Genomic DNA, 18970 nt, shown 5'->3' with positions numbered 1-18970 from the left:
AAAGAACTTCAGCTATTACCTATCACCAATTTTCTTACCCATCATGTTAATTTACTTTGTCATACATAAATGTAAAAGCAGTTGGGCTGACCAAAGATGTCTTTCAGATTAGAGGGGACATGATGAAGAGAAATTTCTCCCAAAAGTCTTAAAAATACATCCCAGAGAAACGGGCTGCGGGTGAGATTAGTCAATAAAAATGCCTCAATTTCTGATGTGTCCCCATTGGACCCTTGTCTTGCTCTTAAAATTCCCAGAATAGTCCATGTCTGGTTCAGGCAGGGACTTATTGGGTAGATTTCTCTTGCCTTCTCCTTCCCGGAGCAATAATCTCTACCTACAAACCCTGGGAAGCAAGACTGTCTCCAAACAAACATAAGATAGCTCAGGATTGAGGCAACTTCATTGCCTCGTTAATATTTTGCTTTGTTGCTGAAGTCTTAACTCTGTTATCCCATGTATGTAGTCATCCATGCACCCTATTTTCCTATGTGAATAGGAGTCAATCCCCCAATGTAGCCAAGCAGGTCAGTGAGTAAAGGCACTGTGCAAGCACAGAAGGAGACAGACAAAATTCCTATGTTCATGGGCTTACATTTTAGTAGCAGATTGGACAGTAAATTAATAAACATTTATTGTGTACATGTTTCAGTGCTGCACACATTTTTAGCTAGGAAAAGGATACAGCATACTGGGGTTGGGGTAGGGCTGGGGCTTCTCTGAGGGTAACACCTGAACATGAAGTAGGAGAGGGGAGCCACATAGCTCTCTGGAGGAAGAAGTTCCAATTAGAGAGGAGTAGTAAAGTGAAGGCCACAGGGTGGTCAAGCAACAGCAGGAAACCCAGCATGACTGGGGCAGATGAGCAAGTTGTAGAAGATGAGGTTACAGGGTTCCAGACAAGAGCTTTTACCCTGTGAAAGACAGAAGATGTTAAAACTTTGGAGCAGAGGAATGGCATGATGGGATGTTCCGTACCTGTTTTGGCAGCATCACCTAGGCTGGCGTGTTGAGACTGAACTGAAGAGGGGCAAAAGTGTTAGTAAGGACACCAGGTGAGAGCTGACGACAGCCAGGACCAGGTTGATGGCTGTGGAGTTGTATCTTGAGGGTAGAGCTGAAAGGATTTGGTGAAGAAAACTTTCAGTTCTTCCCTCATCTTCAGGCCTCAAAGGTCAGGTCATGAGTTTTGACCTCTACTTTGTTTTACTGCCCTCTTTGTCTCTTAAAATCCCTGATCACTCAGGCCCAGCACCATAGCCTAACAGCTAAAGACTTTGCCTTGCACACGGCAGGATACCATGTGGGCACCAGTTAGTGTCCCAGTGGCCCTGCTTCCCAACCAGTTCCCTGATTGTGGCCTGGGAAAGCAGTCAAGGGTGGCCTTGAGACTCTGCACCTGCGTGGGAGACCTGGAGGAAGTTCCTGGCTCCTGGTTTTGGATTGGCTCAGCTCCAACCATTGTGGCCACTTGCGGGGTGCAACAGCGGACAGATCTTTCTCTCTGTCTCCCCTCCTTTCTGTATATCTGACTTTGCAATAAAAACAAATATCTTTAAAGAAAAAAATCCCTAATCACTCACTTCTCTTCTATTTCCTAATTCTCACACATCACACTTGTATCTCCTTTGTCAGTCTCTGCCCTTCTGTGGTACTCCTGGCTGGCTACCATCCACATCTGAGAATGTAAAGGCAATGTAATGCTGCTTATTATTATCAATACTTTGTACTTGTGTTCTGCTTTACAATTTAAGATGTCTTATGTGTATTATTTCATCTAACGCCCTAGATTTCATGGGCCATTTCATGCCTTTTATTATACTCCAGGAGACCTCCATGAAGAGACGTGAGTCAGCTTTGGCTCAATTTCAGACAAATTAACTTCTTGGCATCTATAAGACTGGCAGAATAGGCAGTAGTTACAGACTGAATACGTGTAAGTGTGTGGGTAAACTGAGCTGCAAAACACAGCAAATAGCTGGAGTAAGGAACATGCTGTCAGAGGGTCCCAGAGAGCAATGGATGGTAGCCAGCAAAGAGGTGCCAGGGCTGTGGGCAAAGAACCAGGGGCGAGAGGGAAGTCAGTGGAAATCTGGGGCCTGGAGAGGGGTGAGTGATTAAAAGAGAAGGCTGAACCAAACCAGTGCCAACCTCAAGTCAGAACTCTGAGCTATCAGCCAAGCCCTGTGGGTGGGCTCAGAGAAGTCCTTCAGAAAGGACCCAGACCAGGTGGTTGGGCAATACATAAAAGGAGGCAGCACAGCTCAGAGAATGATCCAACAAGCCTCTACTTAAGCCACAGGGCTTCTCTGTGTTTCCTATTTGAATAGGAGTCAATTCCCCAACGTGCCTAACCAGAGGCCATCGAGTAAAGGCAAGTGTGGCATCCAGGGAGGCTATGGAAGGGTGGAGGTAGCAAAGAATGAAGACAGGCAAGTACTCCAGCTCCCTGGATAGGCCCAGCAGTGAGGAAAGTCCTCAACCACCATCGTTGCAGGTTAATTACCTGATAGCTTTGGTGTTTGACCCTAGTCCCAACACCAACTCTCTCATTTTCTTGAGCTTAGACCAGTGAGTCTGAGCTTTGTACAAATTTCCTTAAGTCCAGCCATAGTTAAAGGAATTAAATCAAAAGCTAGAGCCGTGGGTCCTGCAATGTGGGGCCTCAATGTGATATTCTGAAAAGTTCCTAGGTGGCTCCAGTAGGCGGTCTGAATGAAGGTTTGTGGCCTTGGCCACATGCAACAGCTTCGCTCAGCTGAACTCCAAGCATGTTCTTCCCTCCTTTTTGTGTCTAGTTTAATATTGACTGTAAGTGCCAAAAGCAGGAGTCATACATGGATCCTGAGAAGATCAGAAAAAAAAACCTACTTTTCTATGGGGTTGAAAGGAAGAAGTTCCACACACAATTTTCTTGGTAAGATTGGGTCTAGTTGGTGAGACCTGTAGTATTTTGCAATTATAGTTTTCCCTAGAAGACCTGCCTTAGGAACCCTAGGTTCACTGTACTCTCCTGGGTTACATTTATTCTTGTCTCAGACAGACACTTTGTAGTGGCTTCACTTCCATCTTTAGGATGAGACTCTCAAAACAACGATGCTCAAGGTCAGGTGGTCAGCCCAGTACACAGGGTTTTTGGTAGGCAAATACATAACCTGGTGGTCTTCTAAGTTTCCTACTTCCCAGAGCACCCCTTACAGAAATTAGTGCTCTCATTCCCCTGCTTACAGGTGGTTGTTCATTTTCTGTGGGGTCGTGCCTCCTTCGGCTCCTCAAAAATACTTCACTTTATCAGTTCTGTGTTCCTGCAGCCCATACTCTGATCAAGATTGGTAATGGGTATCTCATTGGGCTTTATTTCCCTAACTTAGTGACTATTTATTAGGTACCTATTAGGGTAAATCATTGTTATATGACCTGGGGATACAGCTCAGAAAGAAACCAATCTCTGCCTTGAGGAACTTATATTTATATTTAACTAGGAAAATCCTCTTTGCACTAGGCCCATGAAATTTGGGATGCCTAAATTGCAAGATCCTTGAAGATGCCTTTGTATACAGTGAGAGACATGGAGAATACAAACAACAAAAGTCTGTGGAACACAAAAATTAGTGAATGCTGAGTAGTACACAGAGGTCCTCTCCATCAGCTTCACCCATCACCAGGGCTGGTATCCATGCCCTGTCATGGGCTCCCTCTTTAACCATTAAGGTTATATCATCCCTTTCTCACTTTCTTGCCTTCTCTCTCTATAACTCTGCCTTCCAAATAATTTTTTAAGAGAGTTATATTGTTAAGCTGATGGGAACTCATTCACAGGACACTACATTTGTCTTTTCTAACAGTTATTCATACGGCATACAACCTCCCCATTATACAAATCAATGATTTTTTTAGATTGTTTTGAGATCTAAATGTGTGTGTATGTTTATGTGTGTGTGTGTGTGTGTGTGTGTATATATATATATATATATATATATATATATATATAAATAATTTGGGGGGTCGGCATTGTGGTGTGGCAAATTAAACTACCACCTGTGATGCTAGCATCCCATATGAGTGACAGTTCACTTAACAGCTGCTCCACTTTTCTTCTTTTTTTTTAAAGAATTATTTTTTATTAGAAAGTCAGACATACAGAGAAGAGAAGAGACAGAAGAAAGGACTTCTGCCTGCTGTTTCACTCCACAAGTTGCTGCAACGTCCTGAGCTCAGCTGAAACAAGGAGCCAGGAGCCTCCTCTGGGTCTCCAATGCAGGTGCAGGGTCCCAAGCCTTTGGGCCATCCTCCACTGCCTTCCCAGGTCATAAGCATGGAGTTGTATGGGAAGCAGGGCTGCTGGACATGAACTGATGCCCATATAGGATCCCAGCACATTCAAGGTGAAGATTTTAGCCACTAGGCTACCACACCAGGGGCCCAGCTGTTTCACTTCTAATCCTGCTAATCCTGCTAATCTACCTGGAAGAGTAGTGGGAGATGGTCCAAGTGTTTGGGCCCCTGCACCCACGCAGAAGACCAGGAAGAAGCTCCTGGCTTCCGACTTAGGTCTGGCTCAGCACTGACCATGATGACTGTTTTGAGGGTATGAATCAGTGAATAGAAGATCTCTCTCTCTCTCTCTTTCTCTCTCTCTCTCTCTCTCTTTCTCTCCCTTTCAAATAAATAAAAATAATTTTTGAAAAGGTTATTTTTATTTTTTGATACTTTTTGTTACTATAATCTTAATACCAAGAGAATGATTCAATGTAGTTCATAGACACAATTCTAAAAGAATATAGTGATATCATTTTCTTTTTTCCCACTCTTCTCTCTCCCTGAAGTTCTAGAATACTGGCACAATGAGGTATCATTTAACAAGGATATGTTCTGAGAAATTTGTTGTTAGGTGCTTTTGTCATGCTTACACAAACTAAGACAGGTACAGTGTCATATTGCTAGGTGATACAATCCTATGAGACCATCACTGTATATATGATCCATTGTTGACAAAATGTTATATGTGGCACATGCCTGTATACAGACATATGCAATCAAAACCATGGGTCAATTTCACATTTTAATCATCTCAAAAACAAACTCTGTACCTTTATAGCTATCATCTCCCTTACTCCCATTCACCCAAATCCTCAGCAACAAATAACGTATTATTTGTCACTATGGGCTTGCTTTCTGATCTTATCCTATAAATCAAATAATGCAATATGTGGTCCAGTCCCCTGCTTATAACCTGGAAAAGCAGTTGAGGATGGACATAAGCAGGGAACTGGATGGGAAGAGGAGCAGCCAGGACATGAACCAGTGCCCATATAGGATCCCAGCAAATGCAAGGGGAGGACTTTAGCCATTAGGCCACCTCACCACACCAGGCCTTCTTTTCAATTTCTTGATTGGATCTTTTGACTTACAAAAGCTTTTCATTTTAATTAAGCCCAATTTACATATTTTTAATGCAATGTAAGGTAAAGTTCAATTTTACTCTTTTGCATGTGGTTATGTAGTTATCCTAGCATAACTTGTTGAAAGATTTTTAAAATTTTAATTATTATCATTTTATGATACAGTTCCATAGGCCCTGAGATTTCCCATATCCCCTCCACAATTCCTTCCCCCCTCTCTGAGTTCCCTATATCATTACTACAGAATAATTCTTCATACACAGTCATATGTTCGTCATTGCGGGCATGGACAATGACAGAGAATCCAGAATTCTATTGTCAAGATATAGTAAACAGTTTCATTGGGAGTCCATCTTTGATCTGGAAGTACAGATGCATACTGAATTCTATCCTCACATTTGGATATGATAGTCTCCATTAAAGTTACTATACATCCCCTTAAATGAAAAGCCACAAAACAAAATCAACAACAGGAAGAAAAAAAAATTAACAACACCATGAAGCTAAATAACATGCTACTGAATGACTAATGTGTCACTGAAGAAATGAAAAAGAAAATCAAGAACCTTCTTGAAGAAAATGATGCTATTGTATGATCTATAAGTCATTGAAGAATTTAATCAGATGAAAGAGTTAAAACAAAAATAAAAATCAAAATCCATGAGATATAGTTTCGCTGATCTTTGTTGGTGAAATGTGTCTCCTGTAGGCAACAAATAAACAGGTTTGGTTTTTAAATTCAGTCTACTAACCTATGATGTTTGACGAGTTTAAGCAATTTACATTCAGGGTTAATATGAATGGGTGCTAATTTGGTAAAATTCTTCCACAGTTAAGAAAAGTTAAAAGAATATGCCTCTTCCAAACCTGCCCTACAAATAATATTTAAAGATGTTCTCCTGACAGAGAAAAGGAATAGCGCCCACCAAAACCAAAGGCAAATGTGAAGAACATCCCAGTAAAATAACAACAGAAGACTAAATCAATGAACAACCAATTGCTAAAATGACAGGACCAAATTAGAAAGATTTTTTTAAGAGTTATTTATTTATTTGTTTATTGGAAAGGCAGGCACATCTACAGAGAGAAGGAAAGTCAGAGATTATCTTCTGTTCACTGGTTTACTCCCTAAGCAGCCTTAATGGCTGGAGCTGAGCCTAATCAAAGCAAGGAGCTTCTTCTGGGTCTCCTGTACGGTGCAGGGTCCCAAGGATTTGGGCCATTTTCTACTGCGTTCCAAGGCTACAAGCAGGGAGCTGGAAGGGAAGTTTAGCAGCCAGTACACAAACCGGTACCCATATGGGATCACAGTGCAAGTAAGGTGAGGATTTAGCCACCAAGCCATCCTCCTGGGCTCTAAAAGAAGATTCTTAAGACGTTAAATGTCCTTGGAACCCTTGTCAGAACTGGTTGACTACAGGCATATGTGTTTGCTTAGGGACTCTTAATTCTATTTCATTTGTTTTTATGCCTGGCTTTAAGCCAGTACCATATTGCCTTAATTATGGCTACTTTGTGGTAAGATTTGAAACTAAGCAGTATAAGTTCCCTAATTTTATTCTTTTTTGAGAGTATTTTGACTATTCTGGGCCCCTTGCAATTCCATACACATTTTAAAATAAGTTTGATAACTTCTACAAAGAAAACATTTTGGATGATCATAGAGATGTACTAAACTTCTAGTTCATATTAGGCAGCATTTCCATTTTAATAACATTAAGTCTTCTAATCCATTAACATGTGAAGTTTCCCCGTTTTTATATATCTTTGATTTCTTTCCATAAAATTATAGTTTTCAGAGTATAAGCTTTATAGTGTTTTTGTTCAATTCATTCTCAAGTATTTTATTCTCTTTGATACTACTATAGATGGAGTTGTTTGCTTAACTTCATTTTCAGATTGTTTGTTGTAAGTCCTAGAAACACAGTTGATATCTGTATATCAGTTTTTTTTTCATTCTGTCTCCTTGATGGAATCCTTTAACAGTTCTATCAGTTTCATACTGGATGCCTTAAAATTTCCTAATTTCAACTTCATATCATTCAGTAACAGATGCTATTACATATATATATATATATATATAAAATTTAGATGCCCTTCATTTCCTTTTCTTGAATAACTGTCCTGGCTAAGTCCTCCAGTATCTAGTAGGACTGGCAAGGATATCTTTGCCTTGCTCCTTCTGCTAGGAGAAATATCCAGTTTTTCACCCTAAGTACACTGTTAGCTGTGAGTTTAAGGTGGATGCCTTTGATTAATTGAGGATGTTCTCTATACTCTTTCAAGATTTACTTATTTCAAAGGAAGAGAGAGAGAAAAAGAGAGAAAGAGAGAGAGAAAGAGAGAGAGAGAGGAATGCTTCTGTCCACTGATTGCCTGCCCAAATGGCTGTAGCAGTCAGGGCTGAAGGGCTGAGCTAGTCCAAAGCCAAGAGCCAGGAGCTTCATCTGAATCTCCCATGTGGGTGCAGGTACCCAAAAGGCTGGACAATCTTTCGCTTTCCCAGGCACATCAGCAGGGAGCTGGATTGGAAGTGGAGCAGCTGGTTTCCCATATGAGATGTTAGCATTGCAAGTGGCAGCTTAACCTTTTACACCAAAATCCTGGCCCTGGAAATTCTCTTCTATTCCTAATATGGTGAATATTTTTATTATGAAAGGATAAAGGATTTTGCCAAATGCTTTTTCTGGGTCTATTTAATGATTATGTGTGTTTTAGTTCTTATTCTTCTGATGTTAAACCAAGCTCAGAAAGCTGGGATGACTGCTCATTGATCATGATGTATAATTTTTTGTATATGTTGCTCGGTTTGGTTTGAAAGTATTTTATTTGGAATTCTTACATCCATATTCATGAGATACTGGTCTATAGTGGTCTGTAGTTTGGTTTCCTTGTATGATAGTTTATTTGGTTTTAGTGTCAGGTTAATATTTGTGGGAAGTGTTCCTTTGTGTTCTATTTTTTTTGTAATAGCTTATGAAGAATTAGTAATTCTTCTTCAAATGTTTGGTAGCATTTCAGTGGTGCATCTGTTGGGGCCTGGGTTTCTCATTGTATTTGTTTTATTATTGTTAATCTCTTTGTTATAGGTCTATCAAAATTATTTACCAATCACAAAAACTACTTTTAATCAGATTGCTTAATTCTTTTATATTGTCATTGTTGACATAGTTGGATTTATGTCTACCATTTTACTTTTTTCCTATATGCTATATTTTATTACTTTTATTCCTCCTACACTGTTTTCTTTTGGATTATGTGAGTATTTTCTAATTCTAATCTTATTTTTTTAAGATTCATTAATTTTTATTGGAAAGTCAGATTTACACAGAGACGGACAAAGAGAGAAAGATCTCTCATCTTTTTGTTCACTCCCCAAGTGGCCAGGAGCCAAGGATCTTCTTCCAGGTCTCCCACATTGGTGCAGGGTCCCAAGACTTTGGGCCATTCTCTACTGCTTTCTCAGGTCACAAGTAGGGAGCTGGATGGGAAGTGGAACAGCTGGGTTACAAATTAACACCCATATGGGATCCCAGCGCATTCAAGGCAAGGACTTCAGGTACTAAACTATTGCGCCAGGCTCTAATGCAGAACTTTTAACAACTACTATTTTTTTTTTCACCTTTTAAAAGTTACTTTCTCAGCTACTGCTCTAGGGCTTAACATAATCAACATCAGCTTCTGATTTAAGACAGGAGAGAACATTGGGCATAATGGGGAAGACACTATTTGGGACCGTGTCAGAGTACCTGTGTGTGAGTCCGGCTCTGCTCTGATTTCAGTTTCCACATCCTGGAAGCAGCAAGTGCTATTTCAGGTAACTGGGCCTCTGCCATACCTCTGGGGGACTAGAGTGAGTTCCTAGCTCCTGGTTTTGGTTTGGCTTAACCTGGGTTGTTGTGGGTGCTTCAGGAGTGAACCAGTTGATGGGAGATCTATCTATTTCTATCTCTGAATTTCAAATAAGTAAAATCAATAAAATTCTAAAGATGTTACTTCCGAAGAGTGTATTCCCTTGCTCCATTTTTTTTGGTGTGATACTGTTGCTATACTTATTGTATCTATAAATGTCAGAAACACAACATTATAATTATCACTTATAATGAAGCTGAAACAACAAAGAAGACTTGGTGTGTATTTATAGCTTTTGTTGTGTTAACCTCTTTATCGTTTCTGGATGTCTTCATTTGTTCCTGTGGATTCAAGTTATCAGCTGAGCAATTTCTTTATACCAATATATAATTGCTCCCACCAATTCTTTGTGCTGTTGCAGGCAAACATATATTACATGTCTATATACTACAGTTCTAGAAGTATATTACAAAAATATCTTACTTAATTGTTTTTGATATCAGTTAGAGAAGAAACGGTAAGGAATATGTGTTTATTCTGTCTTACAATATGTAGTTCCCTAATTATCTTTACTAGTGCTTTCGGTGTGGCTCACATTTCTGCTGGAATCACTTGCTTTTTGCCTAAAGCATTTCCTTTATTGTTTTCCTTTCAACAGTTTCTCTGGAAAACTAACCAGCCTAAAGTTTAACTCATACCTCCAATGAATGTACCAACATACCCCCAAATGTCTCACCATAACCTCTGTTATCAAGGGCATTTTTGAGAATAAAAATGTCTTATTTGCTCTTTCATTTATTTGAAAGAGAGAGGTAGATATCTCTAATCCATAGGTCCACTCCCTAAACATTCACAACAGCCATGAATGGGTCAGGCTAAAGGCAGAGAATAGTTCAATTTAAATCTCCCTCTGTAAGTGCTCAGAACCCAAGCACTTGAGTCATCATCATCTGCTGCCTCCCTGGGTATGTATTATCAGGAACTTGGAATCAGGAGCTGACTTGGACTAGAACTCAGACACTGATATGTGATGTGGGCATCCCAGTGGCATCTTAACTGCTGTCTAAATACCTGTTCCCCTGTAAGGACATTCTTGAAAGAACTGATGGCTTGAAGTTATTTTTCTGTTTCAAGTAAATTGCGGGAAAAAGGTTTGGAGCATTCTTTCTTAGAGTGTTTCTAATCCCAAACTTGGGAGCTAGAGTTGGGGTAACAACAGGCTTGCTTTCCCAAGTGACACACCTCCACTGCAGCAGCTGAGCACTCAGCACAATGGGGGCAAGCAGCTGCAGGTCTTCTTAGCTTGCTTTTCTAAGCATGGAAACTGCCTTATGAGCTAGATCAAGAGTGACTGAGGCCCCCATATTCTCAGCAGTATTGCTCCTATAGTATAACTCTTATTGTTTGGTAAGGTCTTGGCAGAATAAGGAAATTTTCATCACCTAGAACTTAGCCTCAACAGGTAGCTTGGGGCATAATAAGAAATGTCTTACCTGCCAAGGCAGTCCTTCAACTGGGAGCAGGGAAGAGGGCATCCCTATATTCCTGGTCCCAGCAGTCTGGAATGGAATTTCTATTTACTGAGATAAGAAGGTAGAGAAAGAGAGCAAGTCTTGGTTCAAACACTATAGATTCACTGTCTTTATTAAGTTATAGGTTTTACTTTAAAAAATTATTTTAAAAGCAGAGGGAGAGATAATGAGGATAAGACAGAGAGATCTTCCAGCCACTGATTTAGTCCTAAAAATGCCCACCACAGCTATAGCTGATTCAGGCCAAAACCAAAAGCCAAACACTCCAAAGCATCTCCCACATGGGTGGTAGGGGCCCAAGCACTTGAGCCATCATCTATTCTGCCAGGACGCATTGACAGAAAGCTGGGTCACAGTGGAATCACCAGCACTTGAAGTGGTAATCCAATATATAATGCATTTCAAGAGGTGGTTGCAGGGTTAATCTGCTATACCGCAATACCCACACCCATTCCTAGAAACTTTAGATGGTTATTTCTGAATAATTTTCAGCAATTTCAGTAAAAAGCCTCTATGTAGAATTCTGTACCATGATAGGCAGGAAGTCCACTGTCTTTCAGAACTCATGATGTTTCACTTTGGGGAGAGAATGTTACACAGATAGATGATAGATTTCCACAGAACATTCTAACATGGCCTATAAATCACCTAAGAAACTCCTTAAAACCATGAATTCCTGGTGCTTCATTCCCAGACTATGAGTTTCCAGGACTGGTGTGGAAATTTTAGAAAAGTCTCTACCTATTTTTTTTCTTTGAGATTCATTTTTATTTGAAAGCCAAAGGCAGGGAGGGAGAGATAGGGGGCCAGAAAGAGAGAGAGGGCTTACTCTCACGATGGCTGCAACTACCTTCACTGGGTCGGCTAAAGTCAGGAGCTTTAATCCAGGTCTTCCACATGAGTACAGGAGCCCATACACTTGAGTCATCTGCTGCTTTTCCCAGGACATTAGCAGGGAGCTGGATTAGAAGTGGATTAGAGCAGCCAGAACATTCCTCAGCTCCCACATGAAATGCTGATATCACAGGCTGCAGTATTACCCATTATGCCACAATGCTTGCCCCTACATATTTTTGGGGGGAGGGGGAAGTACTGAAAGCACTAATGAATACCAAAGAAGAATTATCTCTTCTACTCCTCTTCCATTTTTAAAGATTCATTTTATTTTTATTTGAAAGGCAGAGTTATAGAGAGGAGACACAGAGAGATGGAGATATTCTGTCCACTTTTTAAATCTCCAAATGGCTGCAATAGCTGGAGCTGGGATAACTTGAAACTAGGAGCCTCTTTCGTACCTCCCACGTGGGTCTAGGGGCCCAAGAACTAGAATCATCCTCCTCTGCTTTCCCAGGCCATAAGCAGGGAAGTGGATCAGAAGTGGAGCAGCTGGGATATAAATCAACATCCATATAGGATGCCAGTACCAAAGGTGGAGACAGGACAACTGAGCCAGGACAACAACCACCACCCCCTTAAAAACACAGATATACACACAACAGACTCTGTGTCTACGAAAGGTTTTTGCTCTGATGGCATGATCAGTTATTGGCTCCTGAGACATTACCATAACAGGAGTGTTGTATGGGATGGGGAGAGGTCACAGCAAAATTTAGAAATGCTGTCATTAGGAAGGTACTGCTTGCTTGGAGGTGGGGCAGTGCTGCAGAATCATAGTTCAGGTCGGTCAAGAACCAAAGAGGAAAAGGGGGCTCCAGGGCAAGGATGCTCAGATTGGTGTCAGGTGATCATCTGCCTGAGGACTTTTATTTCTCTTGCACAAGATATGACCTTGCCTTGGTGTTGCCATTTGGAACCTTCCTGCAAAACAAAGAGAGGCTACCGCAGGCTCTGCTGCAATTGGTCTGATTTGCACACCATCAAGCGGCAATATATGCCTCTGGTGAGCGAATAATAGGATTAAAGCAGCTATCCAGTGAGCTGTAGCAGGGAGGCCTCCCAGAGCCCAGCTGCACATTGTTATCACTAATGTGCATCCCTTCAGTCCTAACAGCAGAAAATGAATACTGTTTCATATTTAAAGCTCTAGACAGACACTATTAGCAATTCATTTTTTCCCTCCAAAGAACTAGCTAATTAAAATTGTAAATAAGGCTGTGCAATGTTTGTGTGCACCTCTTTGAGTGTCGTTCATGAAAGTGCTTCATGTGGCTGGCTACATGACTGTGCTACGCGTGTTACCATCTGATTTCCCTTCTCAGAGAAAGTTCCATTCAGGGGATGGAGAATTTATGAAAGGGATTCTACTGGAGAAAGCAGAATTAAGAAAGAGGCAGGTCCCAAAAAGTTCAGGAGACCTGGCTATTTGAGGCATTGTAAGAAGCCAGATAACATTTTTGTACTGGGTTTAGTAAATGGATATTATTATTATTATTATTATTATTATTAAAGAGCAAAAGAATAGGATTCCCCAGGGGAAACTGCAAAAGCATGCTTTAACAAAAAGCTAAAGAAACCAATTGTAACTTTTTCCTGTTGGAGCTGCTGGTGTTACACACTTGGCATCACTCCCACACTCTGTACTTAGAAATGATGCACTGTCTTGGTACTAATTCACCAGTAAGAATGAGGAAACTTCTGATTTTTCATCCACAATTTAATGGTATATAATTATTATTATGTTTTGGACTGAACTGCATCGCCTCACAAGTCATATGTTGAAGCTCTAAACTCCTTTACTAAAATGTGACTGCATTTGGAAGGTCTCTAAAGAGGAAATTAAGGGAAGCCATTAGAGTGGCCCTCATCCAGTGTAACTGGCATCCTTCTAGAATCAGGTGATATTAAAGTGTGTCTGTTCAGGGAGAAAATCCAGGTGAGGACACAGGGATATGACAGCCATCTGAAAGCCAAGAAGCTGGGCCATGAGAGGAACCTCCAACATCTTAGCCTTGCACTGCCAGCCTCCAGAACTGAGAGTAAATGAATTTCTATTGCTGAAGCACCAGCTCTGTGGCACTCTGTTACAGCAGTCCTAGCAAAGTCATCCATCATGGACGGTAACCTTCCCTGTAAGTAAAACATTAGATGGGAGGAACAAAACTGAACAGGGGAGGTAAGTGCCAACCCTTTCCATTTACAAATGCACTCCCCTATACTAATTGTTGAAAAGTGTATCAGATCCCTCCCCCTTCTTCTTCTAATATAAGACTTATTGATTTATAATTATATACCTGTGAGAGTATATATTTAACATCACCTTCAAAGCTCAAATAGGACATTACTACCTCTGTTTTATTCAGTATCATATGCCTAACATCTGACACTCCATCAGATCATTCCTTATCTATTCAATGAATGAATACACAAGTCATGAGGTTTTCAAGGCCTTAAATTAAGGAGGCTGACTGATATGCCTTGGAATTTCCTTAAGTCTCCTGTAACTAACTATAAAATGTTCAGGTACACATTTCTTTGGAGAGAGGATATACAACCTTTACTAGGTTCCAAAGGCATCTGTGATCTCCCCCTAAAATAATCACTGAAGACCTCATCTGCAGCCTGAAACGAGGTATGCTATATGTGTACTGATATGAACACATGAATCTCTGTGTGTGTGTGTGCATGCGTGTGTGATTATAAAGAACAGAAACAGAACAGCTTCAGTGGATTTACAAAGCAATCCACATTCCTAATTCCCTTGAGCAACTGACCATTGTTAGTCTTAGGGCTAGGGATAGGGCTAGGGCAGTGGCTGCTGGTATTCAGGTGGTCCTTGGCTGGTGCATCCATCACTCAGGAGGGGCAGAGTGGAGGTGGGGCTTTGGGGATAGGAGACAGCAACCCCTCCTTTCACCTTTTCAGGCTGCTGACATCTCTAACTCCTTTTAAAAATAACAAACCTGTGACCCTCCCGGTTAACAAAGGCATAGAGGTAATGTGCAAAGCAAAGGTACCCAGGCCATTGGCTCAAAGAATCCTGGGGTTTCCCCTCCTAGCCCTGCGGTCAGGGAGGAGAACCAGCCTCATCAGACTAAAAGAGGCTGCTGAAGCTGGGACATTCACACAAAGGGCGGCAGCAGGATGGGCTGCAACACACTAATTGGCTGTCACACAGGAAATCTTGCCCTCTCTTTTCTTCCAGTTCAAGAAGATACTCCCCTTCAGTAAATTCCCTCTTTTATTCCTGTGCAAAAATTGGGGACTTTGGCAGAAGAAGTGGCAGAGAAGAGGCTTTTGATGTTCCCATAACCCTCAGTTATCCATGTTGCTAGAGAAGAGCAGCAGTGCACAGTTCAAAGCCAAAGGCTCTTTCCATTTAGCTTTGTAGTGCATTGTTTCAAGAAGCTTGGTGGCAGACTTCTCTCCCTAATCATGATTGTCTTTCTTGCTTATTAAAATGGGTTTGTCTGCTTTAGGGCTGGGCAGTTGGGTGATAGGAAGATTCTGCCACAGAATTTTAATGCTCACCAGAAAAGCTACAAAATATGGAGATAATCGGACTTGACTAGATTTGAGTTCAAGTTTTTAATCACCTGTGATTAATTGCTTTGCTCCTCTGTGAAAACAGTGAGTCAGAAGTGAAAAACAATTCTAAGAGTTCAGTTGGAAGGGAACCAGTCATTACATTTAGGTGAGGACTCAAAATTCAAGATTGTTGGGATCCAAACTTGTTAACCCTCAGTAGTGCTAACTCTCCTTCATGGTCTCACTTTAGCAGGCCTCAACTCAGCCTTCTGCTTAGCAGAAATCAGGGTGAACATTCTGCACAAATCTGATGTCCATCTCTCCCTCACACCCCTTCCCTTCTCTCTAGGTCACTCATTAGGGCTATTCACAGCCATCCTGACCTCTCCTTCCCAACACACGGAAGGATGGTGCAGTCAGTATTTCAAGTTAAACATGATGGTGTGATTGGCAATGGCCAATGAACTCTGCATTGTCAGGTAGTCAATGAAACATAAGTGAACGAGTCATTTCTCAGTGGAAGGTTTTGAGGCATGTGTTTGACTCTATTTGTGTGGCAAGACAACTGGTAGTATCTCAGGCAGTAGCTGCTCCATCACCTCTCATTCCTGGGATACTGTGGTGAGTGGCGGGTCCAACCAGCTAAAGATGAATGATGGCAGGAACAAGATATAAATCTCCCTTATTGCAGCATGATTATCTGGGTTTTTCTCTCTCCAACTCCATCAGAACAATTTAAGGCCAAAATTATCTCTCCTTAGGGTTGTTTAGACTTAAATATGCACATGACATATTTAATGTATTTAAACAATCTGGTGGAAAATGAAATCCTCTTTCTCGGCCCTGTGATTCCCTCCCAGGTTTCTATTTTGCTAACACTTACTAACTTCCAGCACCATCAACTGAAATGACAAAATGTCTGGTTTCAGAAATATGGGGAAAGGTGGAGTTACTCTTAAAGACCAGCATGAGAAAAGCTGGCAGAGGGAAGAGAGAGCAGGGGGCGGGGGAGAGATATCTTTTGTAGCATCCTAAGCTGCAGACACTCAGAGCACAATGTTTTTAAGGAGCTAACAGTATTACAAAACAAAGCCCTGGGGCAAACATATGGAAAAAATAATAAGCAAAAGTATTCAGTTTATGGGAGATCACAGGTGTCATCTGCCGTAGATGCCTACATTCTCATCATTATCACAATACCAGCATTTACTGATGACTTACCACATGCACGGCACAGTTCCAACTGCTTTTCTATTAAATCATCAAACTTTCAAAATAACCTTCTACAGCAGCTATTATTACTTCTATTATACAGATGAAGAAACTGAAGCACAGAGAAGTAATATAAACTTCCTTTGCCTAAACAGCTAGTAAAGAACCCTCTTTGAATTCTGCATCTGCTTCAACACTCCCTTCTATGGAGAGCTCATTAACTCCCACTGCATTCAACCCAAATCCTACCCCCATACAAGCCACGTGCTGGCTTCCCCTCAAACTGTCACCCCTTGGACATTGCTACCTCTTAGACTAACACAGAGCAGTTTCGCTTGCTTTTTCCCAAGGCAATCCTTCAAACATTTGAAGCCAGCAATCTCTCATCCCTTAGGGTTCCTCTTCTCTAACCTAAACAGCTCCAGTTCACTCAAACCGTTTTCAATGTGCCATAGCTTGAGGCCCTTCACCATCCCAGCATGGTGAGTCACACATGCTAAGAACCCAACAATGTCAGTGGAAGCCAGTGAAGTGGAACTGGTGACTCTCCCACCTTCCAGTCTGGGACAAGCTAAGGCCTCCTACAACCCCAAGCACATTCCTTTGACGACGTGAAGCAGAATCTGGCACCAGAAACAGGACCACAATCTGCTTCAGGAACAACCAGCTGCCCACAAGCCCTGCACACATCCCCAATCTGGCTCACGGATGTGGGTGTTCAGTCTCATTCTCACTCAAGCGTGCCCTTCCTCCTGCATTTCAGCAACCCCCCTCCTCCCAGAAGTGGGGCTGAGGAAAGCCCCTTTACTCACCATGGAGTTCATGGCAAAGTGATTGTGCTGTGTCTGGAGGTCTAGGGCATGCTGGTAGCTGACTCCGATCTCTGTGTGGCTCTGCAGAAATAACTCTTTGTTGTGGCTTATCCAATCGAACATCTAGAAGGGACAAAAAGATACAGAGTGATCAGAAGATTCATGGGTCCAACTGGGTAAAACATTTGGAGCTTGCAGTGAAAAGGAAAACCCTCCTGTTGGTGACTGGGGAGAATGCACCATCATTCCAAAGTCAGGTGGGCCACAGCCTGCTTCTCATGAGAGCCCCCGCTTTTAGTATAAGGACCCACCAACAGCCCCTTCCGAAGGGAAGAAGAGAAAATAAGTGAGTGAATCAAAATATGGGGAAAGAAGCTGTCCACTACTGGCTATATCGACCCTTTGTACAAAACCTCAACAGGTCCCATGCTTGCCTTAGGTGTGAGGACAACTGGAACAGTGGCCCAAAAACTGACCCACACCATCCTGAACCCAGGCCACCTTGAATACCTGCTTACCCAGCTCTACCGCAAATCCCTAGGTCTCAGTCCCCTTAAGGCCCACTTGCCTAAGTAAGCTTGTGACCTTTAGGTTTAAACCATGCTCTCTGCCAATCCCTGCATTTTATGACCCACTACCCGAGGGCCATGACCTGCCCACCACCAATCTCCTGAGGCATTTATGCCTAGTGACTACTGACAGCTGCATCTGCCAAACCCTGACTGCCCCCACCCCCGCATTCCCCATACCCACCTCGAGGCTATAAAACTGCCTCTTTCCCTTTGTTTTTTCTCTCTCTCTGCTCCTCTGTATGTCTCTTTCTGATCCACAGCTGCCTGCCATGCAGTTGCCTTCCCCGGTAAAATAAAGGATCTCTTGTATGGCTTGTGGCTCACTTGCTGTGTCTAGCATCTTGGGTTTGCGGTGTTAGGAACAAGGGCTGAGGGGGCACAAGCTTGGAGGTTAAATCCACTTCCCATTGAGCAGGTAGAAGAAACTCATAGGAAGGAAAGGAAGCATCCTCCCTTATACACCTCTAGATACTGCCCAGTCACACACACTGCTGCATCAAGCTGAATCAAATCAAGTTTTCTCCATAACCTTACAAGTTCCAGTTTCTTTGTAATCCATCTGCAGCCAGGAGAGAAGAATTTTCAGGGTACAATAAGTACTGTCTGGAGCGTTCAGTCATTTCCCACCCCTCAGCTCGGAACCTGGTTTTCATTTGAGTAGCTACTCCTCCTGTACCATTCACCGGGAGCCAACTCTGGGCTCATCAAGCCAGGAAATCTGAGCCAATCAGTGGATGACATCTCCCAAGCAAAGGAGTTGTCTCAGCATTCACAAGATGACACAAAACAGCACAATAAGAGTCTCATGCTCTACCGACTGAGCTAGCCGGGTGGCATGGCCTAGTGGCTTAAGTCTTGAAAGTCCCGGGATCCCATATGGGTGCCGGTTCTAATCCCGGCAGCTCCACTTCCCATCCAGCTCCCTGCTTGTGGCCTGGGAAGGCAGTCGAGGATGGCCCAATGCTTTGGGATCCTGGTTCCCGGCTTCGGATCGGCGCGCACCGGCCGTTGTGGATTACTTGGGGAGTGAATCATCGGAGAGGAAGATCTTCCTCCCTGTCTCTCCTCCTTTCTGTATATCTGACTGTAATAAAATAAATAAATCTTAAAAAAAAAAACGAAACAGCACAGGGCCTGGCGGCATGGCCTAGTGGCTAAAGTCC

The 18970-nt window shown here is 42.2% G+C and overlaps 1 protein-coding gene across 10 annotated transcripts in view; it reads right to left on the bottom strand.

The window, feature by feature from the left end:
- Window positions 1-18970, bottom strand: part of KALRN (kalirin RhoGEF kinase) — a 712406-nt gene that overhangs the window by 401910 nt on the left and 291526 nt on the right. For all 10 annotated transcript variants that reach the window (XM_058662003.1, XM_058661996.1, XM_058662002.1 and 7 more), the window contains exon 6: window positions 17236-17358. In XM_058662003.1, the coding sequence (XP_058517986.1) occupies window positions 17236-17358 (123 nt within the window). The remainder of the gene's footprint in view (window positions 1-17235; window positions 17359-18970) is intronic.

Source organism: Ochotona princeps, chromosome 3 (assembly GCF_030435755.1).
Source record: "Ochotona princeps isolate mOchPri1 chromosome 3, mOchPri1.hap1, whole genome shotgun sequence".
In the NCBI taxonomy this organism is placed as follows: domain Eukaryota; kingdom Metazoa; phylum Chordata; class Mammalia; order Lagomorpha; family Ochotonidae; genus Ochotona; species Ochotona princeps.
Note: the sequence above shows the minus strand (reverse complement) of the source record. Positions and strands in the feature narration are given on the sequence as shown.